Below are 17623 nucleotides of genomic sequence, written 5' to 3' on the forward strand. Positions count from 1 at the left end.
ATTTTAAGGAAATATATGTCGATTAAATGGGTAACAGCTGGACAGATTAATGTTTTTTATATGATTTTATGTATTGTTATAAACTGAATGTAGGACAGGTGGAGGAGGAGTTCCAGACAGCTAAGGGTATGCAGAGCTTTACAGTGATGGGTAAAGGAGGATGAACTAGTAGCAAATATTGCAATCTTGGTGTAGTAGCTTTCAATTTTGTTATGGAGGATTGGAAATTGGTTAGAATTGGTGTTCTGTAGAGTAGGGAAGAAGAAGATATTTTATGGCTAGGGTATTTTTGTGAGTGTGCTCTGAAAATATTTGTTTCTGTACAGCATGCCTAGTTTTTGATGGGTTTTCTTGATATTGCTTTGGATGTGGAAGTCAGTTTTAAGATACAACTCCTAATAGTTTGGTATGGTAGACTAATTCAATTCCCATTACATTTGCTGAAAACATTTTGAAAGATGCTTTGTTAGGGGTGTGAGTTTTCAGAGTAAAGAGGAGGAGTTTGTTTTTTTGGGGATGACTAGAAGTCGTGCTCTTGTAAGCCAGGTATCAATGGAAATGACAACTTGTTGAGTGATTTCTTAGAGGCGAGTCAAGGTGTTTGAAGAGCAAATGATGGTAGAGTAATCTGCATACTGAATCAAGGTGCCTTCACAAGAAGATGAATGTAGGTCATTGATAAAAATAATAAATAGTAGAGGGCCAAGGATGGATCCCTGTGGGACTCCTGTGGAAGTGAGAAGGTATGTAGAGATGGATCCTTGCCATTTTACAGCGTGGTAGCTAGAGAACCACTGGATGGATGGAGATGATAGACCCAGGGTAGAAAGCTGATTGAGGAGTCTGTTGAGACAGACCATGTCAAAGTCTTTTGATAGATTGGGAAATACTGCAGATACAAGTTTATTAGTGTTGAGAGCTTTATTGACAGTTTCTATAAATTACAGTAATGCAGTGGAGGTGCTGTGGTCTGACCGAAATCCAAGATGTGTATTGGTGATTAGCTTATTTTGTAAGACATAGCAGATAAATGGTTGATGTATATATCTTTCAAGGATTTTAGAGAGGGGAGACAGGATGGTTATGGGATGGAAGTTTGTAATGTCAGTGGAATTATCTCATTTATGTAATGGAATAATATGTGCAACTTTCTATAAGTTAGGGATACAGGATTCTATTACTGCTCTATTAGTAAGAATGCTGATTGGCATGCTATTGCATCTGCAGCTATATTTAGGTATTCCAAGGGAAATTGTCATTAGAGGAAAAACAAAGTTTTAATTTATGTAAAAGCTTTTTTATGAGAGTTATAGAACCTGGTTGAAAGATAAAGTGGGAAGGTTGTCTGTGTGTGTATTGGAGAGGTTGCAGTTGAGTGAGTTTTGTGAAGGAAATGTGCAAGGATCTAAGGTAGGGAAAGTTAGCTGTGAGGAAGGGGGTGTGTTAGGCGAGTTTGAGGTTAAGTTGGCTAAGCACTCTATGAAACATGTATTGAAATAAATAGGTAGCTGTTTGAAGAGGGGTAATGTCTTTTTTTTTTAACCTGGGTTGATGAGAAAGGATATGGAGGACCAGAATTTTTAGGGTTGTTTATACAGTTATCTTGTAGCTCAGTATAGAGACTTTTCTCTCTATTAACTTGTTTCTTGACTTAGTTTCAAGGCTGTCTTCAGAAGTGCCAATTTTTGTCATTTTTATTCTTTTGCCAGATAATCCATGCTTTGTCTCTGTTTTTCATAAGGAGTTTGCACTGGTTGGTGAGACATGGGGTATGGCTGTTTTTAATTCTTTTTTTATGCCATGGAGCTAAGCTGTCAAGAATATTTAGAAATGCTGCATTGAAGTACTCAACTGCATCATTTAAGGGGAGCCCTTTTTAGGCTGGAGCAGTTAACTGTTTTCAGAACTTCAATGAAAGATTATTTGGAATAACTGGAGAGAGTATGGGTGTAAGATTATGCTCAACAATATACTAAGGTTGAAAGTAACTTTGCTACAAATATGCAACATAATAAGGAATAAGATAAAGCTTGCTTAAATGCAGAAACAGAATTTAGTAATATGTGATTAGCATCCATACTAAATGACTGTGTCTTAACAAAATAAGGAACTTGCTTATGAGTGTATTACACACACATCAAGATAGCTGACTTCTTGCAGACTTGGCAAGAATGTTATAAAAAAAAAAAAAAAAAAACAGGATACATCAGACAAGACCTAATCTACTTTCTTTAAAGAATGGACAACAGGACATGTGTTTATCCAAAAGGCATTTTCTTGAAAAATATGCTTTTCTGCACTTATCAGCATTTGCACAACAACAGATATGTCAGCATTTGCGTCATCAAGGCAGTATCTTTCCAAAACCAAGAGGGTTGTGTGTTTAACTAAAAATATATTATGGCATTTTTGGGAGAGATGGGTAGAAGTATTACCTTCACATTGGGACTGACATTTTTTAGTATTTTGGGATTACAACAGTAAAATGGAGTTAGAGAAATAAGCTTGAAGAGATTTTAGAGTAGCTAGTAGGAAGACGGTTGATAGGTGAGCATGAAGTAATGACTGAGGTGTGCTTACTCATTATTACTACTGGTGGGGATGTTAGGAATGAGAGAAGGATGATGAATAAGGTGATACAGGAGAAAAACAGCATGCTTAATATTGTAAAAACGTTGCAGTATGGTGAGGTGCGGTAATGAACAGCGATAACAGTGTGGAGAATAGGTTCGGTTTTGATTGGTAGGGAGCAGGGATTTGAGAAGGAATTCAGAATAGTAGTGGGTGGAGATGGTATAATGAGCACAGTTTGTTAGTGGATAGTACAATTAGGTACAAAATAAGAGGATGAGTAGAGGAGGTGGAATAAGTGAGGTATAAGTATTGATGATGTGTGGGGGGTGGGAATAGGGGGTAGTGTGGGGAAGTGGAGTGAAGCCGAAGTATAACAAGGGCTAAATGTGTGGGCTTGCCCATGGTGGAGTAAGCACCAGGAAAACAAACTGTAAAACTGGAGCAAGACAGGAGGGAAGACAAATCCTGATAATTTTTAAAACAGTAACACAAGTTGCTAGATTGTTAACATACACAAAAATTAACTGCAACAAGCAGTATTGCAGTGCCTTTGACTTAAAATAATGCTATAGTAGCTGGCGAAATAACTGAAATGAGGGGAAGAGTCAATCGGGTACTTCACTGGAATGCAGTTACTTTCCCCTACCGATGGTTTACCACCAAAAACAATCAGTGAGGTAGAATGTTTACGGATACAAAGACAAAGTCTTTGAACTCATACTTAACGTGAGTCCGCATTTAACTTTACTGTTATACTATTTTCTCCTAAATCTGCTGCTACTTTCTCCTAAATCACACTACATTTTTGGTTATAGTTTCCACTACAGCAAAAACATAAAGGGGGGGACAGTAGTTCTGGAAGAATGCACCAGCTTTCAGAATACAATCTCTTCATACATAAGTGTACCCAAACTCCAGATGTATAAGTAGACACTAACACCACAGTTAATGGCATATGCTGTAACAGCCTGTAAAGTGCTTTTAAATCTTCCTCTGGAAAGTGAAGAGCAAAAAAAGCATTTCTCAACATACAACTAAGATACTAAAAATGTGACAAATTTAAATGAGCTAAGTTACCAATACACTACTTGTGCCCCGCCCCCATCAAAAAAGGGCTCTGTTTGCAGATGTTAACAGCCAAGCAGACTCATACTCTACACAGATTCCACACAAAAAAAAAAAAAAAAAAAAAACAGCTGGGCCATTATCCATGCAGTTTCTGGTGCTTTTTATGAAGAGGTTATTCTACTGCCATTTTTCATTCTGTTAAAGTTCTGTTAACTGTTAACTAGTTTAAAGAGGCAAGGCAACCAATATAAAACAAGTCAGTTTATTACAATGCATCTTGTATGTTTTTCAACCAGCATGAAGCACTTACTTCAAACGATGCTCATCTGCGTGGGAGGAGAAGAGGTTATTTTTGAAGCGCTGACTCAGTGCAGACCAAGAAGTAGAGCAGTAGTCCTGAGGGAGGAAAAACAGTGTGAAAGACAGCTAAAATGGAAAAATAAAACACTGTCGTCTACACTACATTGGGAGAAAAGAAGCAGTGTTTGCATGACCTCACCACTACATCTCAGCTTTTCTCTCAGGTGCTGCTATTTTCTCCTAAAACACTATATGCTTTTGGTTATAGTTTTTACTACCACCAGTATCTGGTATGGCAAAAAAATTGGGGGGGGCAGGAATTTTGGAATAATGCACCAGCTTTCATAATACAATCCCTTCATGCACAAGTGTACCCAAACTCCAGACAGTTCATGTTTCTAACAAACACACACAGACTGAAATGACAGACTGCAGCTAAAAATCAATTTAGCTAACTGGTATTCTGGGGAAAAAAGGTATTTAACAAAATATACAGCCATAAGCCATAAACCATAATGAACATGTCAGGACTTCAAAATGAAACAGTAGTGCACTCTACAGAATGAGTGAATTATTTTTTAAAAATTGCATTTGCACCATTTAATGCTGTATGCCTGTCTACACCCATGGGTGAGAAGGACAATATTTTTTTTCGTGCTCAAAAAAGTAAATACAATAAGCACACAGCTATCAGACCAACAGTGATTTTTAAACTTGTTTCCACTGTGATTTTCTAATTCAGCAAACAATTTTAAATGATCTAGAGTGTGCAGCTCTAAGCATTACTTACATTATTTCTGTTTCATTTACTTCATTAGTAATGAGTCTCTACCTCTGGGTTGTTTTGAATCATACAAAAAGTATCAAACTGTAACGTTTCTCCACACAGAAACCTACACTGTGCACGCTACTCTATTTCTCTCTCCTGAGTCTGGCAGTAGAATCATTGGCATCCTACAGTAACTGTGTCCAAACTGCTGCTTGAACATGGGTAAACTGACAGAATTCATGATAAGGTTTGGTGCTGTGGAACGTATGGGATGACTCACCAGAGGTTTATGTCAGTACCTGGCCTATTTTTTAAGTAGATGGACATCCTTCTGGGCATATACAGAATCGCGCATGAACTGTACACATAAGAGGGAACAGTCTTGGCTACAAGTAACAGTGCAATCTGTATCCTGCTCATTCACTTTTTGTCACTCTACAGAACATTATTGCAGCTGTCTTACAGAACTTTACATTGCTACTGTTAAGTACCATTTATATTTTTATTTTACTAATTAGCAGAGTGATGTTACTGTCTGAAGTGTTCTCATGGCCATAAGGTCCTTCTTAAGCATCCACTTTCACTAATTATGTTTAGGAGGGGATTCACACTCTGTTAGTTACTCTGACAGTGCAAGCATAGGAAAACTTTTGAGTTTTAAACCTTTTTTAATCACAAACATCAGTTTCTGTGCAAATAAGTACCTCTCAGGTGACCTTCCTTTCAATTTCATGACTAATTTTTTTCTTATGTCCAGAAGAAAATGGAAATGTCTGTGTGGAATACAAATCTCATACGAGGATTCCCACATGCCCTGTCTTTTTTGTTTAGGAAAATCCTACAATATTCATTCATGCAATATTTGTCTTTCATTCACCCCCAAGACTATTTGCAGTCAGCTTAACAGTCTTAACATAATTTAGGGAACAAACACCTGAAAGCCCTCACTCGGTCCTCTATGGCAACAAGCTCTCCTTTGGTGGACATCCCCCTACAAGTAAAGAAGAAGAAAATGACCAACAAAGGGGATTCCAAAGTTACCTGCCTCTGTCTTCTCTTTCCAGGACAAAGACCGACAAATCCACTGTGGTCAAAATCAAGTCCTCCAAGATAAAATGCTGGGCAGCTGAGAAGAAAGAATACAGTTTTCTTTTATCTAAAGGGTTGGATGGCATCCTTCAGGTCTTAGAATGGGATGAAGTAGTGGGTTCATTTATGGAGTTCCAGATAGTCAATATGTCTAAAACAATCAAGCTAGGTACTTCAAGAAAAAATGGTAGCCACAAAAAACAAAATACAAACAAAATAACCAAAATCCCGTACACAGAGAAATAGTAAAAAGCAGCGAAAAAAAAAACCCTTATAGGTGTTGTTTACTATTTTATTTCACTACTCCTAAGCACTTTCATCTCACACAGACTTCATCAGAGTAAAACAAACCTGTTGAAACAACCAGATTTTAAAACCCAAAGCTACCAATCAGATCTCAAATCCAATCAGCAGTTAGTTAATAAATGAGTAATCCTTAAAATTGTAAGACAAAAGAAATAAAAAGTAAAACAGTACAAAAATCTCAGTTCAACCATTAATATTATAAAATTATAATGAATAACATTTGTACAAGAATGCATATAAATACAATTCTTAAACATAAATAACTTGAATGGTTTCTAACATTTTTTACCTAACCACCAAAAAAAAATATATATATATAACTATAAAAATGGCAAAATCCATAATATTAAAAACTTTTCACACTGGTTCTTCACATGCTTTTAACAAAGTCTGCCAACTGAATTCTTTTAATTCAAGCTTGTTAACTGTATCACCTCCCTGATCACTGTACTTTACCCTGTCTATCACAAATAAAAGCATATTTCTTACAATTAATACATGTTTGTGTATGTTCACTCAGGCTGTTTTTGGTGTGCACTTGCAAACAGTATACAGATGTTCATATACCCTGTTCCTAACCTTCGCAGTTTTGCCCACATAGAAGGCTGTACAAGATTTGCTCATTTCTAGGTAAACTACACATCTGGTACTGCAGTTAACTCTGTCAAGGCAACCTATAGTTCTCTCAAAACCTTCCACACAGACATATTGTCCGTGGCTGATATATTTACAATATTTACACATGCCACATTTGCTCACAGTGGACACTCCCTTATATTTTAACCAACTGGAAGTACTCTCAAGAATATTTTCAAGGTGTGTACTCCTAATGCATGTAACTAGAGGAGTGCCCCCCATTTTCTGTTTCACCTCTTGGAAGAAAATGAAATTCCACTTCCATTTCAACATTGACAGAATTTTGTAAGCCCCAACATTGTATGGGACTACCATTGTGTGTTTCATGCTGTGATCATCTGAATTAAAGGTAGCATTAACTTGATTAGTACCAGGTAAAATGTCCATGGGTACATTCATTGGAATTCCTCAAAATAGGGGCATATTCAGTACTTCTGCTGTTAATAATTTCCGGTTCCTTGTGAATAAATGAAAAAATGTTTTTAGTAATATGGACTTTGCCATCTTTATAATATATATATATATATATATATATATATATATATATATATATATATATATATATATATACAGATATATAATCAGATATGATATATGTATATATTTTATACCAGTGGAGCACAACCACTACACGAATTCTTAATGCATCTGCGGGCCACCTCAAAACATAGTAAGTCATTATGAGTTAACAATAGGTGCAGGTGAATGGCATTTTTACTTAAGACAGCAGGCATGAAATTGCCTGTTTTTTACATCAGCTTTGCATTTAACTTTTTTTTCTGGCTTGCAGCCATGACTTATTACAAACTCTTGCAGAAAGTTACTTCTCTTTACAGACTACAAGTTATAAACAAGAAAGAATAGTTACTTCTGTGGCTGAAATTAGAGGTGTACACAACTGCAGTCAATTAGTAAAGTAATCTGGAAAGTTTGCATGACTGGAGTAAGGCATAGCAGTTTTTCATTTTTTTTTTTTTTAATTTTTTGGTTCTCTCTGGTGGCCGGATGGGATTATATATATTGGTGGTTAGATAAAATTGGTGGTTAGGTAAAAAAATGTTAGAAACCGTTCAAGTTATTTATGTTTAAGTACTGGATTTATATACATTCTTGTACAAGTATTATTCATCGTATTTTTAGATTATTAATAGCTGAATTGATATTTTTGTATTGTTTTACTTTTTTCTTTTGTACAGTACAGCTTTTTAATTATTATTCATTAATTAACTGATTGAATTTAAGATCTGATTGGTAACCATGGGTTTTAAAAGTGGTTGTTTCAACATTTTTATTTTACTCTGATGAAGTCCATATGAGAAGAAAGTGCTTAGAAGTAGTGAAATAAAACAGTACACAGCTCCTTTTGTGTGGTTTTTTTTTTTTTTGCTGCTTTTTACTAGTGCTTTTCAGAAGTTGTACGTGCACAGATTTTTGGTTGTTTTACTTCAAAAAAAAAAAAAAACTTAAAAAAACAAAGCATCTTTTACCACCTTCCACTCCATGCAGTGTAAAGAGTTCAAAGGATACACAATATAGTTTTGATAAAGAGCACTTCCATCTCTTCAATCGTGTTTTCCAGTTGCTTCTTATTTTAAGAGAAAAAGATCTTTATCTTCTTCTGTGGAAGGTCCTCTTTCAGAATTGGAAGAAGAACTTGATTATACATCCCAGTTCTCTTCCCCTGCCCAATTTGAGTCAGAATCTGAGGAAAGCATCTCTTCTGGCTGCCCATTTGAGGAGATTTCTTTCTTACACATTATGTGTCTTCCTTATTTTGCGGATTAGGGATAGAATAAACTGTTGAATGCCTTGGTTCAAGACCAGCTCCAAAACTGTACTGGGCATAAAACAGAGACTTTGTCCTGGGGCTACCCTGCTCCTACTAAATACTATGTAGGGCTTTTTTACACATTAAGTTGTTATGTACTTAATATGTACTTAACCATAACATTTCATCTGTATTGCTTATATTCATGTATCCTTGACAGATGGGTTCTGTTCCGCTATCAGAACAGACTCTGCCGCTACTACAGCTCGCACCAGCCAAAAACTCTCGAGCTTCACCTTTACACACAATCCCTCACAATTACCTCAGATCGAGTTTGCAGAAAAGTATATAAACATTTTATATATATATATATATATATATATATATATATATATATAAAATCTCGAACTACTGAAATATTGAATTTCAGTAGCTCTAGACTGGTGTCAAAAATGCACTTACATGAAAGTGCAGAATCTCGAATGCTGAAATGTTGAATCCACGGTTGTGGAGGTGCGTATGTATCGTGGGATTCCCTGTGTTCGTGATGTGCGGTGTGGTATGTGGATGTAGCTGGAGATTCAGGTAAGTGATGTTTTAGCTAGGGATTGTAGTGTGTGTGAATGTGTTTGGGGTTTTGAGGTGTGGATTAGGGTAAGTAAGATTGTGAGTATGTAAGTGTTGAGAATGGTGATATCAGTACGTATGTGATGTGTGTTTGTGCAATGGGAGTGTAGAATGTGTACTGGTGGTTTTTGTGTGTTTGTGATTTTAGTGCGACCTCGGAGTTATTATATATAAGTAGCGGGGATGTGGGGGGTGCAGGGGGGGGGCTTGCCCCCTGCTTATATGTAGGGTCTGCGTGTGTGTTTGTTTTGTAGTGTTTGTATGTGTTTTGTTGGTATGTAGTGTAGAGAGGAAGTTGCATGCGTGTTTGTGTGTATTTCAGTATTTCAGGATTGTAAACTGAAACTATATATATATATATATATATATATATATATATATATATATATATATATATAGATTCACTTTATTTGCTCAAAATCCTGAAATATTGAATTTCAGAATCTTGAGCCCATAAAGTGGGAAAACCAAAACACCTGAACACTCAGACACGCGAAATTCAAAATTGCGACTTCTATACTACACACACACACACACACACACACACACACACACACACACACACACACACACACACACACACCTTCCTCCCCACAAACTAACACACAACCCAATCCTAACTACAAGCAGGGGGGCAAGCCGCCCTGCACCCCCCGTACTTAAATATATTAACTCCAAGGTCACCCTACATACGCAAACACAGAAAACACCACCACACAAGCTGCATCCACCTCACACACACACACACACACACACACACACACACACCACGGTAACAAAACACACTAACACACACTACAGCCCCTACCCAAAACCCTTAAAACATTAACATTTACCTGAATCCATGAACACAGCGCAACATGTATATTATATATATATATATATATATATATATATATATATATATATATATATATATATCTACATTGGTCTAGGACTTTTGATCGAATGATCAAAAGTCCAAAACCCAAATGGCCGGGCATACTTACGTGAAAGTGCTTTTCACCGAAGAAGCACTTTCGCATAAGTATGCCTTTTGCTGAGGCCGTACTACAGTGCAGATAGGGAAAATTCCCTTTTCCCCTCTGTAGTGCAGTCTCGGAGGGAGAATATTAAAGTAGGGGGTGTGTGGGGGGGCACAACCTCCCCCCTGCTAAAACATTAATGTAGTGTTTTTTTTTTCTTTAGTAGCATGCTTTAACGAAAGAGCTTTTTCGATAAAAGCACTTTCGTTAAAGTGTGTTCGGTGGTTATGGATTCGGAAGTTTGATCATTCGATCAAATGTCCTAGATCCATCTACATACACACATATCTAGATAGAAAGAAAGCCCAAAAGAAAGCCAGATCTACTGTGCTTGAAAAAAAATCACAATAATTCAAGCTATATAATCGACTCCACCAAAAAATCTTTGACGGATGTGGGACATGGGGGGGGGGGGGGTCAAGGATCAATGAAGACAGACAACACAGATGGAATGTTATGGTCAATACATAACTTCTTTATCTGATGTTGTCTGAGTCTATATTAAATCAGTGAACACTTAAAGCGAACGCTGATTTATCGACCCCATGTAAGCAAAAGCTTACAATCCCAAACACTCGGAACAGCGATTTTTTTCCCAGGGAAAAAAAATCGCTGTTTCACAAAAAAATAAAATAAAAACTTCAAAGCATTACATAAAGTGGGGGGCTTCACCCCCCCAAACCCCGATGTGGGGGGCTGTGCCCTCTACATTCCGAGATTGCACTACAGTGATGAAAACGGCAAAGTAACGGAGGCGGCCAAGTGATTTCTTTCCCAGGGAAAGAAATTGCTTATCTGCTGTTTCGCTATTTTGCTATTTCGTGCTTTCAAGTTTGATCAAGACACATTCGAAAGATTGTGTCTTCGATTATGTAATAGGAACCCTGTTGTCTAACTTCATTTTATCCTTGACAGATGGGACAGAATCCCCAGCTACCTAAAATCTTGGGTGGACTCATAGAAGGATATCCCTGAGCACCATCGAACCAAAGGATGCTCTTCCCTTAGAGAACAAATTCAATTTGTAATGAGTAATAAATGCACAAATATCATCTATCGGAGCTCTAGACTGGAAAACTGCCGAGGTGGGTACAAGATCTTGTAGAGTATGCTTTCACGGGCCTAGGCAAGGTTAATTCATTTTTATCATAAATCAACGAAATGCAGTCTTTCAGCCATTTAGCCAGAGTCATCTTGCTGACTGGCTTACCAAATTTTGCACTGGAAAAGGAAACAAATAGTTGATTTGATTTTCAAATGTCTTTTGTTCTGTTAAGATAGAAATGTAATTGTCTATGAAAATCAAGTAAATGGAAGGAATATTCCCCTTTGTTGGAAAAATTTGGAAAGAAAACCGGTATATTAATAGATTGACTGATGTCAGACTCAGACTACCTTGGGTAGAGAGAAGGGATTTGTTCATAAAGAAATTCTATCCTTGTGGAAAATCAGATGAGGGGATTCAGACGACAAGGTCTTCCAAAACAAAAACTTCAGATCACATTCCATAGGGGGCTCAAAGGGGGAATGTATTATGGCCTGCAACACTAAGTTTAGATCCTAAGTGGGGACTGGATCTTTGAAAGGAGGCTTCAACAAAAGTGTGCCTCTTAGGAATGATTTAAAAGTCTATGAGAGGCTATTGAATGTTTTTCAAACAATTGTGGAAATTAGAAATTGCAGCTAATTGTAATATAATGGTAGAAGGGGAAGCTCCAGCATGGGAAAGAGAGGTGAAAAGTGTAAAATATGCTCTATAGAAGTCAAAAAGGGATTAATATGTTTTTCATGAGCCCAAATGGTAAATCTCTTCCATTTGTTAGAGTACAGTTTACGAGTGGAAGGTTTATGAGCTGACAACAGGATGTGGCGTACTGGGGAGAAAATATTAGGATGCCTGGCAACTACTGGAATTGGAGGAACCACACTGTCAGCTTGAGGTTCAAAACGTCTGGATGAAAGTACAGTTGTGTACACTTACCATAAATGTAGATGTTAGAGTATATTCACTGTTGCAGTCATCACCTGTGGGTTATCCCTGTTGTGGTAGCCCTCGAGCGGCCTGAATACCAGAGTCAGTGTTTTTCTGCGTCAGCTGCTGTCACTTGCTGCCTGACATCTGGTTGTCAGTGCTATAAAGAAAGGTAGCTGATGCCATTACATCAGTTTTTCTTGCCCTAACCAGTCAGAGGCCCAAGTAAATATGGTAAGGTAGTCCTGGTGGCTAAAAGCCACAGTTAGAAACTTATGTCTCCTTAAAGAAAGAAGATATAAGGGGGAAGGAGGGTGAGAAACCAGGACTGCAACAGTGAATACACTCGAACATCTACATTTATGGTAAGTGTACACAACTGTACTATGTTCTTGTGTTTCACTATTGCAGTCATCATCTGTGGGAGGATTCCCAAAACTGAGGAGAGGGGTCGTAGGATTAGTAAGAGAGCTAGGAATGGGTCAACATGCTCTCCAGAACTGCAGAGGCAAACCCTACCCTAGCCTTAGAAAATAGCGGTAGGTGGTGATGCTTGGTAAAGGTATGGACAGAAGTCCAGGTGGCAGCTTCCAGGATGTGAAAAATCAAGAAGCAAGCACAAATAATTCCACCAGAGAAAGTCGTCTGAAATTCACTAAAAATTCACAACGCACTGCAGAAATGCAGAAATATCATTTTATTCGCACATACAGGATTTCGTCCCGTACCCAACGGAACTTCAGCAGATAAAATAATTTCTTAACCTGCATTTTTAAAAAACAAATGAACCAATGAAATTGCCTCCATTATACACACCTTCTTCTAATAGCCAATAAAAACCTTTACATGACAAAATATTCAAGCCATTTACATCCATCATATGTCCAATCGCCACTAGATACTACTGGCCAATGAACATGTTTGTATCAAAAAATTGACCAATCGTTTTTCTTTCTTAAAACATATTGTTCATCCATCATTTTAAAACATAAAAAATATGATACCTTTAATTACAAAAACATTCCGTTCCAAAACTTTTAATACATTTCAAATACAAAATAAAATATAAAATATCATAACATATATCAAAAAAATAATTAATATAAGAATAAAAGGATATATCTGCATTTCTGCAGTGCATTGTGAATTTTTAGTGAATTTCAGACTACTTTCTCTAGTGGAATTATTTGCGCTTGTCTCTTGATTTTTCGGAGCTTTCAGGATGTCCCTAGTGGGACTGGCATGGAATTAATATTATGCAGGATGCCATGTAACCCAGGGCTTGCAGGATTTTCCTTGCTGTAAGCTGGTTCTGCTGTTAATGCCATGAAATAAAGTGTTAGCTGCCTCTGTTCTTTGCTGTGATGCTGCCATCTTGTTGTTATGGTGTCTGCAGCCACCCAAGAGGAGGTTGGATCCTATCATGAGGTATCAGCCTTGTTGTAAAGCATGGACTGTAGCTGCCAGGCAGGGCTTGCAGCAGGTGAATAACCTTTTCAAATCTTTGTTATTTTGTCTTTAAGCTCCCGCTTGTAACGGGCAGTCGTTTGAATTCCCTAAGCCTGAATTCCCTGAAGCCTGCAATGAGCAATTACTGATGCCAGGCATTTCGGGTAGACCTCTGGGTAGTAGATAAGCCAAAAAAAAGGCAATGCTGAAATTGATAATGCTCTGATCCTGCAATTTGGTCTTATTATCTTCTACCGAATGGGTATGAATATGGGGGAGACTCTCCTTGAGATCCAGAGTCACTCGCCTCAGAGTCACCAGAAGTTTGGAGTTGGCCAGCATGTGTTTGTCCTTGTTCCATAGCCGGTGCCTTTCTATAGCTCTCTCATCTAGTGTAAGTGTGGTCTGGTGCTTTTGCTTTTGTCCTTTGGTTTGTAGGTGTTGGTTTTCCTCTTCCTTCTTGGAAGAGTATGGAAGTGAAACCTGTAGCCTTTGTCTATTGTCTGCAAAATCCATGTCTCTCCTGTAATGTAATGCCAATTTGGTGAAAATAAGGCTAACACAGCTAAGGGGTGCTCCCAGTTGTTCCCTGGTGAGCGGTTCAGAGCCAAGTCACTGTGATTGTCCTGTGGAGTGGTAAGGTATGGCTGGATCTGTGGGCTACCTCTGGCTGTTGGGGGCTGCCTGGCGTCCCCTATGGGCACCTCTGGATTGGCCTTGCTGCCTCTAAGGGGGCTTTTCTGCTTCTCTCAGCCTCTGGTCCCTTGGAAGGGAAAGGGACTTTCTCACCCTCTGTGCTCTGGACCTGTCTCGGAAGGACTGGACCTGTGAAATCCCTTGACCTGTTGTCTACTTTTTTTAACACTTCTTCCCACCTTCTCTGGTGCTTGCTCCTGGGGGAACCACCTTCTTTGTGCTTTTCAGGAGCATCTATGAGCTTTGCTTGCTGCTCTGGTAAGGATTGCTCTTTAAACTTTCTGCCTTTACTGATCAGTGACTGTACCGATCATAGCTGATCTGAAACCTCCCTTGCATCATTAGCCGCATTTTGGCTGATCTACCCCGACCTGCTGGAGTGTTATGCGCCAAATTAAAGGGGGACTTCTGCGAAAGGTGCTCGAAGGAAAGAGTTTTATGAGAAATAATAACAGAAATTTTCCTATAGAGAATTCGTGTGGTGAGACGGTTTAAGACTAAGTAAAGATATTGTAGTATAAACTTTTTCTTTTTACTCCAATGCCAAAAATTAGTCTTCAGAGAGGGGGCATCTCTTGCATACTACAACTCTGGGGCAGTTGAAGGGGTTTCAGGATCTGCAATGCAATGTGTGTGAGGAATAGCTAAAGGCCTGTGCTGTGGTAAATGCAAAGGTCCTAAGCCTCTTCCTAGAGTCTGAAAAATCCCTGCCCTTGAATTGAAATTGTTCCCTCATAGCATGCAAGGTTTCTAAAAGAAAATTCTCAGAGGAGGGGCAGATGGAATCCTCTGCATCATCAGAGTCCTCATAAGGGGAATATACTTCACTGGAGGATTTGTTTTTTCTGAATCATCAGAGGAGTAATCAAGAAAAACTGGGCTCAGGGGCTCTGCTCTAGGTCTCTTCTCTCTCTGGAGGTGAGAGAGAGGCCCTGTCAGGGTGAGGCTTCCCCCCATCAAGAAATGAGATCCTCTGCTAGACTAGCATTTGGGTAGGATAGTATCTGATAAATCCTGAGAAACTGTAAGAGCAGGTGGAAATTCGTAGCAGATTCAGCCATGCTGGAAGAGGCCTCGGGTAGGAGGCCGGTTGAAGGAAGCACAGGCTAGACAAGCTGCTCGCCTGTCTGTCTGGTCTGGCCTAAACAGGATGAGTAGAAATCTTTCTTTATCTTTGCTTTGTTTCCGTTACAGTTATTCACTTTTTCTGACATTCTGACAGAGGCAAGAAAGGTACCCAAAATTCTAGTCTGGTGTAGCTTTTACTTAGTCTTCGGACTTGCATCTCTTTGTGGTTCTGACAGAGGTGACACTTCTTCCACAACTTGCGAACTTGGCGCCGGGCGCGACAAGAAAAATGGGAAAATGGCCGCTGAACTGCAGCTATGACGCCAACCCATTTGTTAGGACTGCAGATGCATCCTTGAAGGACATCTCCTCTGAAGAATGCTGTGAAAGTGGAGGCTGCCCTAGTGGAATGGGTTTGAATAGACTTGGGGGAAGGGGTTCCCATGCAAACTGTAGCAGAAATGAATACAGTGTGATATCCACTTGGAAATGGTTTGTTTGGAAATGGGCTTCCCCTCTGCCCCTGGGGAAAGCTGACAAGTAGTTATCTGTTTTTCTGAAGGATTTAGTATGGTCCAGATAGTATCTGAGCTGTCTGTGCACATCTAGTGAGTGCAGAATTATTTCCCCCTTGTTTTGAGGGTTAGGAAAGAAGGTGGGTAAATGTATGGCCTGGTTGAGAGTTACATTAGATACCACCTCGAATATAAAAGGAGGGATTAGTCCTCAGGGAGACCCTGTCTGCATGGAAGATGATGAAGGGCTCAATGGCCATCAGTGTCTGACGTTCTGAAACCCTTCTGGCTGAGGTGATAGCTAGGAGAAAAGCAGTCTTCCAGGACAGGTCTGATATTAGAAGCCCCTCCGAGGAATTGTTTAATCAAAGGATGGGAAAACAGGGGCTGTTCTGTATCAAAATTAGCTGAAATGGCTGATACGTGGATTTTAATAGAGGAGAAGGAGAGGCCACTATTAAGTAGCGCCACTAGGTAGCCCAGGATAAGAGGGATGGAAGGTAGTGAGGTACTGCCCCCCTCTGGACTGGCTCCAGGAGCAGAATCTTTTCCATTTTCCTGTGTAAGATTTCTGGTGCTATGTCTTCTGGCCTCTGTGATAATGTCTAGGACCTGTTTGCTAAACAGGGGCCACTTGTTTGCCTTTAGAGTACTAGCCATGCTGATAGTTTGAAGAGTCTGCAAGTCTGGGTGCAGCATTCCACCCCCCCCCTCCACCTGAGTTAAGAGGTCTGAGATCAGGGGAAGCTGCCTGGGAGGCTATAAGATCAGGTTGCACAGTAAGGGATACCAATGTTGTCTGGGCCAGTCTGGAGCAATGATGATAGCCCTTAGTCTCTCCTCCCTTATTTTGATCAGTACCTTGGGAATAAGAGGCAGAGGAGGGAATGCAACACAAAGAGGGTGTTCCAGGGGAAAGTCAAGGCATCCACCATCCATGCTAGGTGGTGATACTCCCTGGTACATAACTTTTTCAGCTGATGGTTGAGATGTGAAGCAAATAGATCCACTTTCGGAGTCCCCCATGCCTATGTGATCTGTAAAAAGATTTTTCTGTGGATCTGCCATTCGTGGGGGTCCAGTAAGTTTCTGCTTAAGTGGTCTGCCAGGGTGTTGTTGGTCCCTGGTAGGTACTGTACTATTAGGTGTAGTCCCATGGAAGCAGCTGTCAGCCAGAGGTTCATGGCTAGCCTGCAGTTAGGGTAAGATTGGGTCCCTCCCTGTTTGTTGATGTACTGCATTACTGTGGTGTTGTCTGTTTTGATAAGGAAAACCCCTGGCTTGAGATGGGGTTTGAAGGATGCCAGTGCCTTTTGTACTGCCATCATTTCCTTCTGGTTGATGTGTAAGGGGAGGTGCTGGGCATCCCAAAGACCTTGGGTGCACCTGCCTTCTAGGTGAGAGCCCCAAGCTATGTCTGAGGTGGTGGTAATAGTCTGCCCGGTTGGGCGGAGGGTGAAGGAAAGACCATTGTTCTGAGCACAGGCCCCTGCCCACCAGCGAAAAACGGCCCTTATACAGGGGATCAGAGGTAGAGATGTCGCTAGAGGTTGAAAGTGCTGACACCAAAGATTCTTTAGGTACCACTGAAGTTTTCTCATGTGAAACCTGGCCAGGGGAATTAGAAGGATGTAAGATGCCATGTATCCCAAGGCCTGCAGGAACTTCATCACAGTGAGGTGGCTTCTGGAAGCCACCTTGGTAAAATAGAGAGGCAAGAAGCTCTGCCTTTCTGGGGTAGGAAGACCATTTGGGATGCTG

General features: G+C 39.5%; 1 protein-coding gene across 2 annotated transcripts in view; it reads right to left on the reverse strand.

Moving 5' to 3' along the window:
* ENTPD7 (ectonucleoside triphosphate diphosphohydrolase 7) overlaps positions 1–17623 on the reverse strand; it is a 1330884-nt gene that overhangs the window by 260677 nt on the left and 1052584 nt on the right. For both annotated transcript variants that reach the window (XM_044056723.1, XM_044056722.1), the window contains one exon: positions 3953–4038. In XM_044056723.1, the coding sequence (XP_043912658.1) occupies positions 3953–4038 (86 nt within the window). The remainder of the gene's footprint in view (positions 1–3952; positions 4039–17623) is intronic.

This window comes from Protopterus annectens, chromosome 14.part0, assembly GCF_019279795.1.
Source record: "Protopterus annectens isolate FY-2018-M chromosome 14.part0, PAN1.0, whole genome shotgun sequence".
In the NCBI taxonomy this organism is placed as follows: domain Eukaryota; kingdom Metazoa; phylum Chordata; order Ceratodontiformes; family Protopteridae; genus Protopterus; species Protopterus annectens.